At 45.8% G+C, this 18,364-nt stretch overlaps 1 protein-coding gene across 8 annotated transcripts in view; it reads right to left on the reverse strand.

Annotated features, from left to right (window-relative positions):
• Positions 1-18,364, reverse strand: part of PPFIBP2 (PPFIA binding protein 2) — a 165,501-nt gene that overhangs the window by 53,792 nt on the left and 93,345 nt on the right. For all 8 annotated transcript variants that reach the window (XM_044270639.1, XM_044270637.1, XM_044270638.1 and 5 more), the window contains one exon: positions 3,402-3,533. In XM_044270639.1, the coding sequence (XP_044126574.1) occupies positions 3,402-3,533 (132 nt within the window). The remainder of the gene's footprint in view (positions 1-3,401; positions 3,534-18,364) is intronic.

Genomic DNA, 18,364 nt, shown 5'->3' on the forward strand with positions numbered 1-18,364 from the left:
GCACATATGGACATGGGACCAACACAGACGTCTTCAGCTGCCAAGCGCACATGTAACGGGTCAGCCAGTGTCATAGGGACAAAACTGCTGACAGATGCCCTTTAAGGGTTTCCAACAACAGTGCTCTACATGTCCACAGGTTGTTTGCTGTATTGCAGGGTTATTCTTATCTGGTTGTTTAGGACATAGCCACAAGATATACCATATACAGTAATTATACAATAGGTATGGGTCCAACCTCTGGGACCTGCTCCTATCTCAAAAACAGGACCCCGTGTGGTGCGGGGAAAGTGGAGTATGGGGCGCAGCATTATCCATTCACTATGGGACTTCCATTCTTGGCGATTTTGACCAGTCCCATAGCAGTGAATGGAGAGATCCACACATCCCAGTGGCACGATGAGGAAGAAAGCAGCTTTGTTTTTCTGATCCTGGACTATCCTTCCACAGGAGACCCCCAACCTAACAGAGTCCAGGTAAAGCCCCTTCCACATCTGCTCTCCAGTACATATTTTCTGACCAAAAGAGTATTAGATCATGACTCAATAGGAGACCTGTACTGTATATACAATTTCTTAGGGAAGGTTTCCCCTCTCCCTTAAGCCTCCTGCACACAACCGTAGGTGTCCCGTTGCCGTATTGCGGACCGAATTTGCGGATCTGCAATACACGGACACTGTTCAATGTGCATTCCGCATCACGTATGCGGACCCATTCACTTCAATGGGTCCACAAATCCAGAGATGTGGAACGGAACCACTACGGAGTGCTTCTGTGGGGTTTCGTCCTGTACTTCCGTTCCGTAAAAAGATAGAAAATGTCCTATCTTTTTGCGGAACGGCCGGATCACGGACCCATTAAAGTGAATGGGTCCGCGATCCCCTGCGGCTTCCCCACAGACTGTGTTTGTGCATTGTGGTCCGCAGCACGGCCATGAGGTGCACACATTCGTGTGCAGGAGGCCTTAGGTCTCTTGCACAAAAACTTTTTTTTTTTTCCGCTTACGTTCTGTTTTTTTGCATTCTGTATACATATCTTCTGGGATAATGTGATAACCATCAACAAGCTACTGTTGACTGATCTAAATGGATAATAGTCTCCTAGCATAAACGGCTTGTAGCCCTTCTCAATACAAATACAATTGTTTACAAGCAAATTGGCCAGTCATAAATAAAAAGGAAAACCAAAATCAGATCTGTAAACAGCAGAAGGTCTGCTTGCTGACAGTTTCCAGGCATGGCTACCACAGTACATTGTAAATATGATCAGTAAGGAGAATTAAAAAAAACAAAAACAAAAAACAACACTGTAAAAAAGATCACACGTATATGCTACAGAAATGTTCTATCGCGTATAGAAGGAAACCATCTTGTGGATGACCCAGAGGGTGGTCAGGCCTCTAATACTGTATTTCTATATTTGTGTCCACTTTAGGGATTTGGAGGGAAAGCAAAATCAAATATCTAATAAAAAGAGGTCAGATATAAAAAGGCAGAATGTGGTTAATGTAGCCGAGGGAAAATGCTGAGAATAGATATGATCGGGCACTCATGAAAGAGGCTGCACCGGACAGGATGAAGTGCAGCAGAAGTTAGGTGTCAATCTCTGAAAGCTCTAATCATCTGAAGTCCAGCAGATGTGGATATATACAGGTCCTTCTAAAAAAATTAGCATATTGTGATAAAGTTCATTATTTTCTGTAATGTACTGATAAACATTAGACTTTCATATATTTTAGATTTATTACACACCAACTGAAGTAGTTCAAGCCTTTTATTGTTTTAATATTGATGATTTTGGCATACAGCTCATGAAAACCCAAAATTCCTATCTAAAAAAATTAGCATATTTCATCCGACCAATAAAAGAAAAGTGTTTTTAATACAAAAAAAGTCAACCTTCAAATAATTATGTTCAGTTCTGCACTCAATACTTGGTCGGGAATCCTTTTTGCAGAAATGACTGCTTCAATGCGGCGTGGCATGGAGGCAATCAGCCTGTGGCACTGCTGAGGTGTTATGGAGGCCCAGGATGCTTCAATGCGGCGTGGCATGGAGGCAATCAGCCTGTGGCACTGCTGAGGTGTTATGGAGGCCCAGGAGGCTTCAATGCGGCGTGGCATGGAGGCAATCAGCCTGTGGCCCTGCTGAGGTGTTATGGAGGCCCAGGATGCTTCGATAGCGGCCTTAAGCTCATCCAGAGTGTTGGGTCTTGCGTCTCTCAACTTTCTCTTCCCAATATCCCACAGATTCTCTATGGGGTTCAGGTCAGGAGAGTTGGCAGGCCAATTGAGCACAGTAATACCATGGTCAGTAAACCATTTACCAGTGGTTTTGGCGCTGTGAGCAGGTGCCAGGTCGTGCTGAAAAATGAAATCTTCATCTCCATAAAGCTTTTCAGCAGATGGAAGCATGAAGTGCTCCACAATCTCCTGATAGCGGCTGCATTGACCCTGCCCTTGATAAAACAGTGGACCAACACCAGCAGCTGACATGGCACCCCAGACCATCACTGACTGTGGGTACTTGACACTGGACTTCAGGCATTTTGGCATTTCCCTCTCCCCAGTCTTCCTCCAGACTCTGGCACCTTGATTTCCGAATGACATGCAAAATTTGCTTTCATCCGAAAAAAGTACTTTGGATCACTGAGCAACAGTCCAGTCCTGGTGCAAAAGTGGCTTGACCTGGGGAATTCGGCACCTGTAGCCCATTTCCTGCACACACCTGTACACGGTGGCTCTGGATGTTTCTACTCCAGACTCAGTCCACTGCTTCCGCAGGTCCCCCAAGGTCTGGAATCGGTCCTTCTCCACAATCTTCCTCAGGGTCCGGTCACCTCTTCTTGTTGTGCAGCGTTTTCTGCCACACTTTTTCCTTCCCATAGACTTCCCACTGAGGTGCCTTGATACAGCACTCTGGGAACAGCCTATTCGTTCAGAAATGTCTTTCTGTGTCTTACCCCCTTGCTTGAGGGTGTCAATGATGGCCTTCTGGACAGCAGTCAGGTCGGCAGTCTTACCCATGATTGCGGTTTTGAGTAATGAACCAGGCTGGGAGTTTTTAAAAGCCTCAGGAATCTTTTGCAGGTGTTTAGAGTTAATTAGTTGATTCAGATGATTAGGTTAATAGCTCGTTTAGAGAACCTTTTCATGATATGCTAATTTTTTGAGATAGGAATTTTGGGTTTTCATGAGCTGTATGCCCAAATCATCAATATTAAAACAATAAAAGGCTTGAACTACTTCAGTTGGTGTGTAATGAATCTAAAATATATGAAAGTCTAATGTTTATCAGTACATTACAGAAAATAATAAACTTTATCACAATATGCTAATTTTTTGAGAAGGACCTGTATATACCTATACATCAATGAATGATAACATTAGGAGGCTGACTAACCTCTGCCTTGTTGTGAGAGTCTTCGCAGTCGTTCTTCTCTTTTTCCAAACCGGCCAGCTTGATCTTTAGGTTCGAAATGTCAGCCATTAGGTCCAACTTTTGGGTTTCTAGAGAGGTCCGGCTCAGAAGCTCCTACAAAGATAAGATACAGACAAAGGTTTGAGCGTTAGATGGCCTCACATGGAGCCCTGGGCTGTAGATCGTTTTGGCATCCCTTTCTCGATATGGTGTGTTTAAGTAGCTATGTGACACATACACAGGGTTGGACTGGCCCACCAAAGTACTAGAGAATTCTCCAGTGGGCCCAGCCTCTGATACAAGAGTGAGCCCCAAAGGTCCAGGGGGAAAAAAAACCACTTGTCTGGACTGTCTCTGCAGCCACTAGGGTCTGTTTGCTTGAATCACAATCTACCAGGCTTTATTGATGATATAGGAGTTGGGCCTCATGAATAATATCCTCTGAAGGGCTCAAGGAAACCCAACCTACAGCGAGCAAACGGCTCCATAGGTAACCAAATAACAGAGCGATACAATGTCTACATACAGTCATGTAATTCATGCAAGGTCCCAAGCTTCAGGCACCAGGCTGAGGCCATCAGTGATGCCCACCTTTAGCACAGACGTCCCTGGACACCCTTAAAGAGAACATGTCATCAGTATGTAGGCTCCCAAACTGCTATCCAGAAAATTACCGCTTGATACATGTCCTTTTATATTCTGGAAAAGTCGGCAAAGGTCATAGAAAGAAGTTTGCGGTAGCCTAATGCGTGTCAGGAGTCATGGTTGAGGAGCCACGTTCAGCTGCATACAGCTTGTGAGGTGCACTGACCTTGGCTTCATCTGCTCATGGTGCATGCTTTGGGAGCCACTGGAGTACCCAGTCTGTGGAGGGGGACCGGTCAGCACGAGAGGTTCCTGCCCCAAGACTCCTGACATGGAGGTTGGGTTTGGGTAGGTTCAAACAAGGGATTTTGGCTGCAACAAAATCCGCCAAGTATCTCATGGCAAAAACCGCTGTGGAGTTTTAATTTTATATGATGTGGACCCGATCTTAGGGGGGGGTCATTTATCACTTAAGGTTGTTTTTATGTTTTATGGTGCACCTTAATAAGGTATGCGGTGTGAGTACAATGTGGTTTACACCTTCAGGGCTCATGCACACAAACATATTTTTTGTCTGCATCTGATCCACATTTTTTGCAGGTTGGATGCGGATTCTTTGACTTCCAATTGGTCCGCAAAAGATGCGGACATCACACCGTGTGCTGGCCGCCTCTGTTTGTCCGTTCCGTGGCATCTGCAAAAATATAGAACACATTCTATTGGATGTTCTGTTCTGCAAAATGCACATGGTCGGTATCCGTGTTTTTTGTGGATCTGCAGTTTTCAAGCCGCAAAAATGGCTACGGCTGTGTGCATGAGCCCTTAGATGTAAAAGTGGACCAGGGGGGTTGCCTGGCATGGGTTGCGACTTTTGCAAAAGTTGCACATAGTAAATGAGCCATAATCCAGGTGTAATCTCACTGGGAGAAATTATGGGAGAAGTGGTGAGGATCACAAAATGCTGCAAAGATTTCACAGTTGCCATTACTTGTGACTTTTTTACGCCACAAAACTGACATATCTGATTTAATAAATTAACCCCTTTAGTTTAGCTCCACTGAATAGAGCTAAACCATGACCAGGCTTTGGCTTTGCGAGGGGTCCGTGCGGTATACACGCCAAAAATGGACTTGTATATTTTTGCAGCAGTCTGGAAGAACCTGTAACAAAAATCCTCGACCGCATAAACTGTATATTAATATATAGGGACATCATTGTGAAGTAGTCACCGTCCTGATCAAAGGGTTTGTGAAAATAAAATAAAATAAAAATACTTTTCCGATTCAGCACCACCACTATGTCCTTTTCCCCCAGACTACAGCCATGATTTATTGTTTTGGTTGCTGTGCTGATGTGACGTCCTGAATACTGCTGCAGCCAATCGCTGGCCTCAGTGGTCTGGGTCATACATCGCTGAGGCCAGTGATTGGCTGCAGCAGTGTATGGGCTGCACTGCAGCAGTCAAAACAATATGTCACAGCTGCAGCCAGGGGAAGAGACAGAGTGACACTGGATGGGGAGGTAAGGTTATGTTACAATAAGGGTTCTGCTCACAACCGTATGTATTTTGCGATCCGCAAAAATACGGATGACGTCCGTGTGCATTCCGTATTGTAGCTGGCCCCTTATAGAACAGTCCTATCCTTGTCCTTAATGCGGACAATAATAGGACATTTTCTATTCCTTTGCGGAATGGACATACGGAAATGGAATGCACACGGAGTAACTTAAGTTTTTTTTGAAAACCCATTGAAACTAATGGTTCCGCTTACAGTCCGCAAAAAAATGGAACGGACACGGAAAGAAAATACGTTCATGTGCAAAAAAAAACTTGTAAAACCCATGGCCAGCAGTGTACTATCCGGAAGCTCTGCCATGACCTATAAGTATAGATTATGGACTACAAGATGGAGTATAGGAGACGTGGGACCCAATTTAGGAGGCTCTAAAAATTTGCATTTTCAAATCTGACTCCCATCTGTACAGGCGTCCGGCTCCTCACATGACCTGCAGCAATCCCGATTCTAGAGTATTGTACTGTATATACACTATATAGGAGTTTCCACTATTCCGGACGTACAGGGGGAAGGAATATAAAAGTCATGCCATCAGACTGACCTACATCTACTAGAGCAGGACTTGCTTGAGGTTTTGGAGTCAGCGGGGCATGTTGTGTTCTAGGTGATGTAGAAGTCAATGAGGATTAGGTTTCATGAACTGAGAACATCCATAAATCAGGCCTCATGTATTCCGAAACCTTAGTATAATACTTTCTCCAGAAGCCGGAGAGAGGAAACGACCGTGGACCGGGCCAAATTTTTACATGATGGGCAGATTCTTCAGCTCTAAGCCATGTACAACCTGCGACATCTGTGACAACTCTCCACATCTTTGTTTTGAGGGTTCTGGTCAAGCTTCCCGGTATATTAGATGGTAAGGGTGTGTGCAGAGCGGTTCTCGCCATGAAAAACACCAAAACCCCAATTGACCCCATCAAAGTCAGTGGCACACATCCACTATAATGTTTGCGCTTTTTTTTGGGCATAAAAATGCCGTTTTAGGTCTATTTTTTTTTGCATTTACTACTGAAATTGTTTTGGAGGCTTGTGTCTCCATTTTGATGTTTTAGACTAATTCTGAAGTTTTCTAACTTTTGTTCCAACCTATATGTAGGTGCGCCTTTTTTTTACGCCTTGATTTAACACAAAAACAATCCGATTTCAACTTTTCTTTGTCAGTTTTGAGTGGTGAAGTGTGAGTTTTTTTGCATTAAATGTCACACTTTCAGGGAGATGTGCGACTTTTCACAGCTCATTTACGTCTTTTTTCATGCACATTAATTAGACCAGTCTCAGTAAATATGAACCTGTTGTAGTGAAAAAGAACCACCAGAGGTCAGACTTAGCAATACGCCTAATTCATCAACTGCTGTGTGACCTATAATAAAATACTCGGCAAAAGACAACGCAAAGCAAATACGCCAGTCTAATGTTACACGTAAAAACAGGGGAGCGTGATAAATGTGCCCCAATGTCAGCAACTGTTTTGATGGCATCTGCTGACAGTCTAATGCATACAAGGACAGCCCAACTGTTTCCGGATCTCTCCCAGGGTCAGATTTTAATCCATCTGATTATTTTTGTTCTCCACAAGAAAAGTGGTGTCACTGACTGTTGGCCGCTGATCCCCTGCTCCTATGGAAATGAAAGCTTGAACAGTTATATAGATGGCCGACTTGGAGAAGATAGACAACATCTGTTCTACTCCTAAGGTGGTGGGACATGCGCTTCGTATGCAACTCTACAGCTATACGGTTTCATACTGTACACCAGGCATCCTCAAACTGCGGCCCTCCAGCTGTTGCAAAACTACAACTCCCAGCATGCCCGAACAGCCTACAGGTATCAGCCTACAGCAAGGCATTGTGGGAGTTGTAGTTTTACAACAGCTGGAGGGCCGCAGTTTGAGGATGCCTGCTGTACACGCTAAGGCAGGCATGCTCAACCTGCGTCCCTCTGAAAACTACAACTCCCACAATGCCCTGCTGTAGGCTGTTCGGGCATGCTGGGAGTTGTAGTTTTGCAACAGCTGGAGGGCTGCAGATTGAGCATGACTGCGCTAAGGTAATGCAAATTGGTTGCTTTTTTGGCATATGCTGGTCTATGGACACCTTGGTATATAATTTGGTAGGTGCTCCCAGAATACGGGCCGGAAGCTGAACAACGCCTACGGCCAATTCACTAGAACGCATTCAGTGCGGGAAATAGGCTCTGTGCGAGGGCAGTATTCCCCGGACTGAACGCTGCTCCTGTAAAATGAGCCCACAGCATCATAATGATTTATAATGCCGCGAATTACTGCCCGACCTGGACTGTACCGAATTGTACTCGCATAATGCCGGATCCAGAGAACAGGCTGTTCTCTACCAGTTCCATGTGTGAACCTAGCTCAACACGCACCGTGTGCATGTGACCCATAGTTGTTAACTGTCCCGAATTTAGTGGACTGTCCCTGGCAAATTTCCGCTGTACAGGGCTGAAAATGGGTGAGGCTGCCGTAAACCCTGCCCAAAAGTAGATAGTCCCAGAGGGAGGAGCTTAAAGGTCCCAATTTTACCAACAAAAACATTGGTAAGTATGGTGACATATGTTTGGCGAACTTGCGTTTTAAGTTTGGCGTCGGGTTATGGAAGAATCCCGTTATGGATTCCGCTACCACGGACCAGAATGCTATGACGGCATGCACCACAGAAGCCTATAAGAGGAATTCCGTATTGCATTCCATCCTAATAGAAATCTATGGGCAGCATAGACTTCTATTATAAGGGAATGTCTCTTAGACTTCCGTGGTGCATGTCATCATAGAAATCTGGTCCGTGGTAGCGGAATCCATAATGGGATTCTTCCATAACCCAAACCTTGTACGCCGAACTTAAAACACAAGTTCGCTCAACACTAATGGTGACCTAAGGCCTCATGCACACGGTCATTCGGTGGCCGTATTGCGTCTCGCAAATGACAGGTCAGCAATCCACGGCCACCGGCTGTGTGCACCCCGCATCACGGATGCGGCCCCTCTCACTTGAATGGGTCCGCAATTCTGGAGATGTGGAATGGAACACCGGAAGCACTACGGAGTGCTTCCGTGGTGTTTCTTTCCGTTGTTCCGCACCGCAAATAAATATGACATGTCATTTTTTTTGCGGTGCGGACAGACCACGGACCCATTCAAGTTGAATGGGTCCGACCCACTGCACGGATGTTGCCCGTGCATTGGGGACTGCAATTGCAGTCCCCAATGCACGGAACGGCTGCACAACGGCCGTGTGCATGAGGCCCAAGGATAAGCCCACATGGGTTGTGTATCCTGCAGATCTGCCATTGCAGCTTCCCATGTGGTAAATACGCAGCACACACACTTGGGCACGTTTACTAAGCTTGTCTGACCTCTAGTGGTCGTTTTCTTGCAAGACAGGTTCAAATTCACTAAACTGGTGTAATTAGTAATATGCACATGAATATGTGGCACAAGTGTGCTGAATTTCAGCGCTTGTCTCCATGAAAATAGGCAAATTGTGGCAACTCACCATTTAAAACAAAGACAGAAAAGTACCCCAGCCTTGGGGTGGCATAGAAATTAGACTGTCTTTACAACAAAATCTGGCATAAAATAAGGCGGACCTACATAAATAGGACGGAAATTTGGTGCAAAAAGTTAGAAAAAAAATTCTGAATGTCTGAATACTCAAAATAGGCACAACAGGCGCAAAAACAGTTGGTAAATGAGACTTAATAAAGAATAAGGCATTTTACTCATGAAAACAGGCACAGACGCTATAGTAAATGGGCCCCACTGGGGGGAGATTTATCAAAACGGCCCATAGCAACCAATCAGATTTCACCTTTCATTTTTCAGAGCTCCTTTGGAAGATAAAAGGTGGGATCTGGTTGGTTGCTATGGGCAACTAAGCCAGTTTTCCCTTACACCAGTTCTGAGAAGTCCCCCACACCGCATCAGTGCAGCCTTATGTCTGTTGTCCATTATACACGGTAACCAGACAACCTCAGGTCACCATCCACCGAGTGGGATTTTCTCCTCACAGAACCTATGGTTTCCCTCAAGATAAGCGGTGCCAGAAATAACAGGCAGCCACCCATCGACTCAGAATAAGGTTGACATTTTATAATCCATGAGGTCTATGACTAAAACAGATAATCGACAAAATAAGGAACTCACATTCTACGGACATCCATCCGTCTCCTCCTAAAGTCTACTCCATCTGCGTCCGGCCTAGGTCTACAGACACCACCTGCCGCAGGTAGAGGCGGTCAACCCCGGCCAGAGGGCGAAGAGAAATGCTGCAGCTAGGAAAACCCTCCAGACAGTGACGGAAACTTCCACGTGGAGCTTCGAAAACTTTTATAGCAACTGCTACGCTCGGAGGCTGCCAGCAATGTGGAGAGCGCCGGCCGTGGACGGCCCTCAGGAGATAATTAGAAGCCAGGATCTGAGGCTAATCTTAGGCTTGCGTTCTCGTTCCCGACCATAGGAGAACACGGAGGGGATAACACAGGCAGCGCAGAGCTACTCAGCAAATGAGAAACAAATGTGGAGCCGGGAACAATGGGAACGCTGCCTGCACATGTAACCCTTTTCAGCCTGCCAGATGGAACACACACAGGTTGCAATTCACTGACATGAGGCAGGAGTAGGTAGTCGGCAGCATGTGTCTGCTCTGGGGCTCACAGGTGGATCCAGGTTACTAGTTGGGCTGCACTGATTGCGTGGGCCCTGGGTGTGATGCATGCAGGAGCGACTTCATCTGTCATGGAGAAATATAAGGCTTCTGTGTAACAAAATAGTCACGTAATAAAAAAAAAGAAATTCCTGCTCCCATGGTGTGTGGGACCCAAAGCTTTAAAAGAGTTTTCCAATATTATTATTTTTTTTTTACTGATGACATCATCAGTATCTGATCGGTGCGGGTCCGACACCTGGGGCCCCGCAGATCAGTTGTTTGAGAAGGCAGCGACGTTCCTGTGAGCAGGTACAGCGCCACACATTACATAGTGGTTGTGCGTGGTATTGCAGCTCAGCCTCATTCACTTCTATGGGACTGAGCTGCGCCTAGACCACGTGACCGATGAACGTGTAGTCACATGGCCTAGGAAAAGCAGAGAGAAGGCCGCGGCGCTACTGCGAGTGCCGCTGCCTTCTAAAACAGCTGATCGGCAGGGGTTCCCAGGAGTCGGACCCTCACCGATCAGATACTGATGACCTATCCGGATATTGTGCAAAAAAAAAACAACAACTCACCTCATCCATTCGATCACGCAGCGGTGAACAAAATGCGGAACGAAATTGCGGACGTGTGAATGGGGCCGAACTCACATACAAATGAATGGAGCATGCTGGGAATTGTAGTTTGACAACAGCTGGAGTGTCAGAGGCTTGCTGATCCCTGCCTTATAAAAGTGCTCATGCACACGACCGTATGTATTTTGCAGTCTGCAAACAAAGGATCCGCAAAGAATACAGATGACGTCCGCGTGCATTCCGTATTTTGCGGAACAGAACAGCTGGCCCTTAATAGAACAGTCCTATCCTTGTCCGTAATGCGGACAATATTAGGACATGTTCTATTTTTTGGTGAAACGGACATACAGACAGCGGGCGAACACGTGCGAGCTGCCATCTTAACTCACAAGTCCGGCGAGGCGGACAAGTGTGCGAGCCGGTCTGAAATTAAATGTGGTCTCCGGGTGCAGGCAGTTCCGAGAACAGCCGCTGGGGGCCTTCATTGGGCTGTTCTAGGAACTGCCTGCACCCGGAGACCGCATTTCATTTTAGACCAGCTCGGGCACAGGCACAGGGAAGGACTTACCTGTGCCTCGCTGGACTTGTGAGTTAAGATGGCAGCTCGCACGTGTTCGCGGGCGAACACGGCGAACTGGCCATCACTGCATACAGAAACAGAATGCACACAGAGTAACTTACGTTTTTTGGGGGACCCATTGAAATGAATGGTTCCGTATACGGTCGGTCTGCAAAAAAACTGAACGGATACGGAAAGAAAATACGTCCGTGTGCATGAGCCCTAACACCGACGGGGCACATAGAGAAATCTGCGGGGACGCAGAGCCAACATCAAAGTCCAGCTCTACTATGCCGCTCACCGCGTCCTGATGTCAGCTCAGGTAACAGGATCCGCTAGCAATAAAGAAAAGGGACCCAAAATGTATTTGAACCCAAGATAATAAAAGGAGGCCTCAAATCTCCTGTACATAGAGAGGGGGGCTCAACGGCTGCAATCAAAGAATACCGGGTGGGATTAACATTCCCTGTGAACAGTTGTATGGTCGGGAGCCAAGTATAGACGTCCGAGTGACCGGAGAGATTACATGGTGTACGATTGTTCTATTCTCTGCCATGACTGTAACCGAAGCAATAACAGCATCCCCTAGGGGGCGCCACTTCACTCCCCAGCATCCAGGCAAACAAATTAGGATTATTATATGCCACTCTTCTCCTTTTTTTTTTTTTGCTGCTCTGCCTTTGTGTCAGTCTTTACTACAGTTCTGGCATTATATTCTTGAAACATGAGAAACAGTAGTGCCGTTGCTCCTCCCCAGATTGCTTGAATGAAAGTGGTTTTCCGCTCCTACAAGTGTAGCAACCTTAAAAAAAAGACCGGTCACTACTCCATACTTGCATTTCACTTGAATTAGCATCGTTTCTTAGAACTCTGTGTACCGTTCCTCCGTTATTCCTCCTGGACACATAAATTAAACAACTAATGGTTGTGCCCTTACTTAAGAACTCACATAGAAATGAATGGAGCATTCTGGGACTTGTAGTTTGACAACAGCTGGAGTGCCAGAGGGTTGCTGATCCCTGCCTTATAAAAGTGCTCATGCACATGACCGTATGTATTTAGCGGTCTGCAAAAAAAGGATCCGCAAAAAATACGTCCGTGTGCATTCTGTATTTTGCGGAACGGAACAGCTGGCCCCTAATAGAGCAGTTCTATCCTTGTCTGTAATGCGAACAATAATAGGACATGTTCTATCTTTTTGCGGAACGGAAGTACAGGACGAAACCCCACAAAAGCACTCCGTAGTGCTTCCGTAAGGTTCCGTTCCGTACTTCTGTTCCGCATCTCCGGATTTGCGGACCCATTCACTTGAAGTGAATGGGTCCGCATCCGTGATGCGGAATGCCCAAGGAACGATGCCCGTGTATTGCGGATCCGCAAATGCGGTCCGCTATACGGCCACGGAGCGCACACAAATTATAATTTTTTCGTTTCCGTTTTTTTTTTTTCTGTATACGGACCCATTCATTTCAATGGATTTGCAAAAAAAATAGAAGGTACTCCGTATGCCTTCCGTTTCCATATTTCCGTTTTTCTGTTCCGTTCAAAGATAGAACATGTCCTATTTGTCTACATAACGGATAAGGATAGGACTGTTCTATCAGGGGCCAGCTGTTCCGTTCCGCAAAAAACGGAATGCACACGGACGTCATCTGTATTTTTTGCAGGGGGGTTAGGGGTTAGTAAGCCAGAGGATAGCAATCTGCAGCTCTCCAGCTCTTGTGAAACTACAACTCCCATTATGTTCCAGTTCCGAGAACCGCAGGGCAAGTATGCTGAGAGTTGTGGTTTCACAACAGCCGGAGTGCGGCAGGTTGCTGACCCCCGGCGTAGGCAGCACTTAATACAATAACTAATTCATTCTCCTGAGATCAAAGAAGCTCCCAATGTGTTTTTCACATGTCCATCTGTGAAGCCATTGTCTCAGTCCTTTCCTAATTAATTCCATATGTATTTATAGGGTGAAGTTCACACCACATCACAGGACAGTGGAGAAATATAGCAACAACAACCCCTCTCATCAAATAGAAATGCCTATATATATATATCCCTCTAACCCATGTGCCCGCGGGTGTATGCAGTGCCTGCAGTGAGACCGCTCCATACACGTATCATACAGCCATCACCCGGCTGCACTGACAGGGAGCGGCAATCGTGCCACCCCCACATGAATTTGCTTTACTGAAAATGCATTGTTTTGCATTGTCACGTGCTTTTTTTTCTGTTTTTTCATTTTTATTTTTTTTTTGTTAGTTTTTTACTATAGAGAAGGGTATTGAAAACCACTTGGGAAAAACAACATTGCAAGAACATGCTGAATAAAAAAAAATTATGAAAAAAGCTACAAACACACAAAAAGCCACAAACAAAAAATAAAATAAATAAATAAATTAAGTTTTCCCCCCCTGCAAAAAAACACGTTAAAAAAACTCACACAAAAAAGCAAAAACTGCAGTAAAAAAACAAACTAAAAACTATGGTGTAATGCATTACGCTGGGTTCAGACCTGAGCGTTCGGGATGGAGCGCTCTGTATGCGCGATTGTACGGGCGTTTGCAATCGCGCATACAGAGACAAGCGAACGCCCAATGTCGCGCGTTCCCGCTGAAGTCTATGTACGGGAACGCGCGACAAAACGCCCCAAAGAAGCTCCTGTACTTCTTGGGGCGTCGGGCGTTTTACAGCGCGATCGTACGCGCTGTAAAACGCTCAGGTGAGAACCATTCCCATAGGGAATCATTGGTTCTTGCCTGTTGAGCGTTTTACAGTGCGTAGGAACGCGCTGTAAAACGCTCAGAACTTGCTTGCAAAATAGTGCGAGTTTCACTGAACGCACCCTGAACGCATCCGGCCCCAATCCGCAACGCCCATGTGAAACCAGCCTAATAATTCTGGCGCGATGTAAGCCGACATGGTAAACACCAGCCTTAATACATTCCCCGCAATGTGGGAATCCAAGCTAAGGGTCTGTTCACACATGTTGGATTTAACACGGATCCACATTGAATTCCAAGCATGTGATCACAACTTCTACAACCCTGTTCACATGCTGCGGAAAACTTCCCAGTGGATGAGATGAGAACCATGTTACTGATTTGTGTGGATGATGCATGGAAAAACCAATGGGGTCATTTATCAAACTGATGTAAAGCAGAACTGGCCTAGTTTCCCATAGCAACCAATCAGATTCCACCTTTCATTTTCCATAGGAGCTGTCAAAAATGAAAGGTGGAATCTGATTGGTTGTTATGGCCAACTAAGCCGGTTCTACTTTACACCAGTTTGATAAATGATAAATAACCCACAAGGGTTTTCCAGAGGATCCTTTAGTAAATTGGTGTCAGATTAAACCCAACCTGAGTGAACACAGCCCATCAGTAATTATCAATCATGATGTACTAGAAGAGGCAGTACAGCTTTAGGGCTTGTTTACACGGCTGTTGCCCCTACGTTGCCGTATTGCGGTCCGCATACGGCAGGTCCGCAATACACGGGGGACCGGCCGTGTGCATTCCGCATTCACTTGAATGGGTCCGCAAATCCGGAGATGCGGTGCAGAACGGAACCCTACGGAAGCACTACGGAATTCTTTCTTGGGTTCCGTTCCGTGCCTCCGCACAGCAAAAAGTTAGAACTAATTGCTCTATCTTTTTGTGGAACGGACGGATCGCGGACCCATTCAAGTTAATGGGTCTGCGATCCGCATGTGGCTGCCCCATGGTCGGTGCCCATGCATTGCGGACCGCAATTTGCGCTCCACAGCACGGGCAGTAAACGGTCATGTGAACAAGCCCTTAGGCCTCTTGCACACAAATTTATATTTTTCCGTTTACTTCTGTTTCCATTCGTTTCAATGGATCCGCAAAAAAACAGGAAGGTATTCCGTATGCCTTTCCGTTTCCGTATTTGCACACGAACGTTTACATTCCGTTTTTTTGCGTTCCGTAGACGGAACCATTCATTTCAATGGATCCGCAAAAAAAAAATGGAAGGTACTTGGTATGTCTTCCGTTTCCGTATTTCCATTCCGTTCAAAGATAGAACATGTCCTATTATTGTTCTGAACTTTCCGCTAAAGGCGATCTTGGTAAAAGGGGGCCCTTACTGGGTCTTGCTATGGGGCCCCCATGGTTATTTCTTCTGCCTCCGCTCTGGGGGACCACTCTCACCCTGGTGGTACAAGTTGGGCATAATGTATCTTGTTGGAAGCTATCAAGCTTGAGTTCTTCTCCACTATTGGGTCATCTAGTGGTTCCATGCACTTCATTGATGGGAGCCATATTGCCTTCATCATCTCCCACTCCTGATCCCACGTGAGCTTATGGCGTTCACTTAGAGTCGATTCCATCACAAGAACGTCTTTTGGGTTTTTCCGCTTTCCTACGTATTTATAGTCTCTTATCGTTATCTACGAGGCATTAGAAGAGCTATAAAAGGTGAACACTGCAACTTTAAAGGGTTTCTATCACTTCGCTGCACATATTTAGCTGTCAGACACTAGCGATCCGCTAGTGTCTGCTCTGCCCAACCATCCTAATATAATTGCTTTTGGGGCAGCCGTTTTGCTAAAAAAAGAACTTTTATTAATATGCTAATGAGCCTCTAGGTGCTATGGGGGCGTCATTAGCACCTAGAGGCTCAGTCTACCTTCAGAAACTGCCGCCGCCCAGCGCGTCCCTCCAGCCCGCCCATCTCCTCCTGAATGCGATCCTCCTTGTGAGCGTATGTATTCTGCGCATGCGCAGTGAATGTCTGACCGCTTCCTTGCTCAGACATCTCCACTGCGCCTGCGCGATGACGCCATAGTGCTCCGAGGAACAGGCGCAGTGGAGATGTCTGAGCAGGGAAGCTGTCAGACATTCACTGCGCATGCGCCGAATACAGGCGCTCACAAGGAGGATCGCATTCAGGAGGAGATGGGCGGGCAGGAGGGACGCGCTGGGCGGCGGCAGTTTCTGAAGGTAGACGGAGCCTCTAGGTGCTAATGACGCCCCCATAGCACCTAGAGGCTCATTAGCATATTAATAAAAGTTCTTTTTTTTAGCAAAACGGCTGCCCCAAAAGCAATTATATTAGGATGGTTGGGCAGAGCAGACACTAGCGGATCGCTAGTGTCTGACAGCTAAATATGTGCAGCGAAGTGATAGAAACCCTTTAACCATCTTGTTCCAAGCCTATAAGCGTCGCTTAGTTTTTTACTAACCATCTTCCACTTACGGCTTTTACAACCACAACAAATCCTGTCATATTCGTTAAGGATTTCGACGCTTTCTGGAAGAACAGCGATCAGACTTGATGGAGCTGTAAGTATCAAACAGTCAGCGCCGTCCAACGACACTGTAACAAAGCCCGTCATTGTCACGCTTAAAAGACTTACACGCTCAAAACAGACCGGCAGCAATAAACGCATAAATAATTCTCCAAGGGATTACGTTAAAAGACTCATTTTGTGGCGCGTACAATGACAGCGAGTTCAATCATCCTTTTACATGGTGTACAATGGAATCCTTTCAAAAGGGAGCAACAACCACAATTCACTGGTTGCCCGAGGCAGCCATAATAATTACTGAGAAAGCAACATGTTTTGCTAAGCTTTATTTTATTTTTCTGAAAAGATCCAAGAAAAAAAACATAGGGTAGAAAAATGTGGAAGATGGGACTCCTTGCATTATGCATATGAGGAAATGTACAAAATAGCTGTGTGGTTAGGCTTGGATGAACATAGACACTGTCTGCACTCATCTGTGAGAGCTTTTTGGATATGAAGAAAGACCTGGAGCATGTGTAACCTGTTGAGCAAGTCCATCCCAAGTATTGATTGAGGTGTTTGTTTCGAGAGGACCCGTCGCCTCTCCTGAAACGTCTGTTTTAGCACCTACTTGCATTCCCCATGTCCTAACAGTTCTGGAGCACCTTCTCCTATAACTCTAGATTGTACAATTCTTCTATTATTCTTACTAGAAGTTGAAGATAAATAGGTTGCTAGCAGTCTGGAATAAAGGTTCAGATGGGCGTTACCAGTTGGGGTTGTACGGTATTTCTCCACAGTCTGACACTATCCAATACACTGTACCAAGGTACCGCTTGGAACCGAACCTGAGTTTTGTATCAAGGGGTTTTACAGTAAAAATTAATTCCCAAAGTTATTACACAAAGTCAAACTTTGGCTCATCGGAGCCAATACATTCTAATACTGTACGGAACTCCCGCTCCGTACAGTATTAAAAAGTTTTATGCGAATCGACTTCAGATGAAGCATTTGCTCATCCCTAGTCACGGTGTACTCTCTCAGGCTGTTGTTCCCTGGAGATCGGTGCAGTGGAAATGCAGTTTGAAGAATAAGGCTGCAAAGTATAACTTAGGGTCCAATAGCAGCAGCAGATTCCAAGTCCAATTTGGTACCTTGTGGGTATAGGTGCCCACTGTCAAGTTCAGACTTGAACTTTAACTAGATTAGTGGTGGTTATGGGAGATGGGTGTCTGAGCCATAGTCCCTCACCTTGCAGCAGTGTCCAAAATACAGGATTTTGTTGATCACACTGCTGTCTTTTCTCTCGATTGTTTTCTTGAAGCAGGATTAAGTTGGACTCTCTGGAGAAACTTTACAAGGACAGGAGCTCCACCATGTGCTTCCTCTCCCTTGCAAATCTACACAGCAACTCCCCCTCCTGGCAGGAAGCAGGGCCAACCCACTCCTACCAAGAGGGGAAGAACAGGGTGGTTAGCCTTGTTCCTGCTATCCCTTTTCCACCCACTCCTCCTCTTAATGGAACTTATGGCTAGAACACAAACTACATAACAATACATATAAAGCAATAAACAATTGCAGATACCCCGGCACTGCACTAGCTATTCATTCATAACTTCTAGAAGGAATAATAAAGGAATAGCACACCACAGAGTTATGAGAATAGATGCTCCAGAAGAGTTATTACGTGGGGAATGCAAGTAGTAACCAAAACAGACATGTCAGGCGAGGGGACGG

The sequence above is a fragment of the Bufo gargarizans genome, chromosome 10 (genome assembly GCF_014858855.1).
Source record: "Bufo gargarizans isolate SCDJY-AF-19 chromosome 10, ASM1485885v1, whole genome shotgun sequence".
Classification (NCBI taxonomy): Eukaryota; Metazoa; Chordata; class Amphibia; order Anura; family Bufonidae; genus Bufo; species Bufo gargarizans.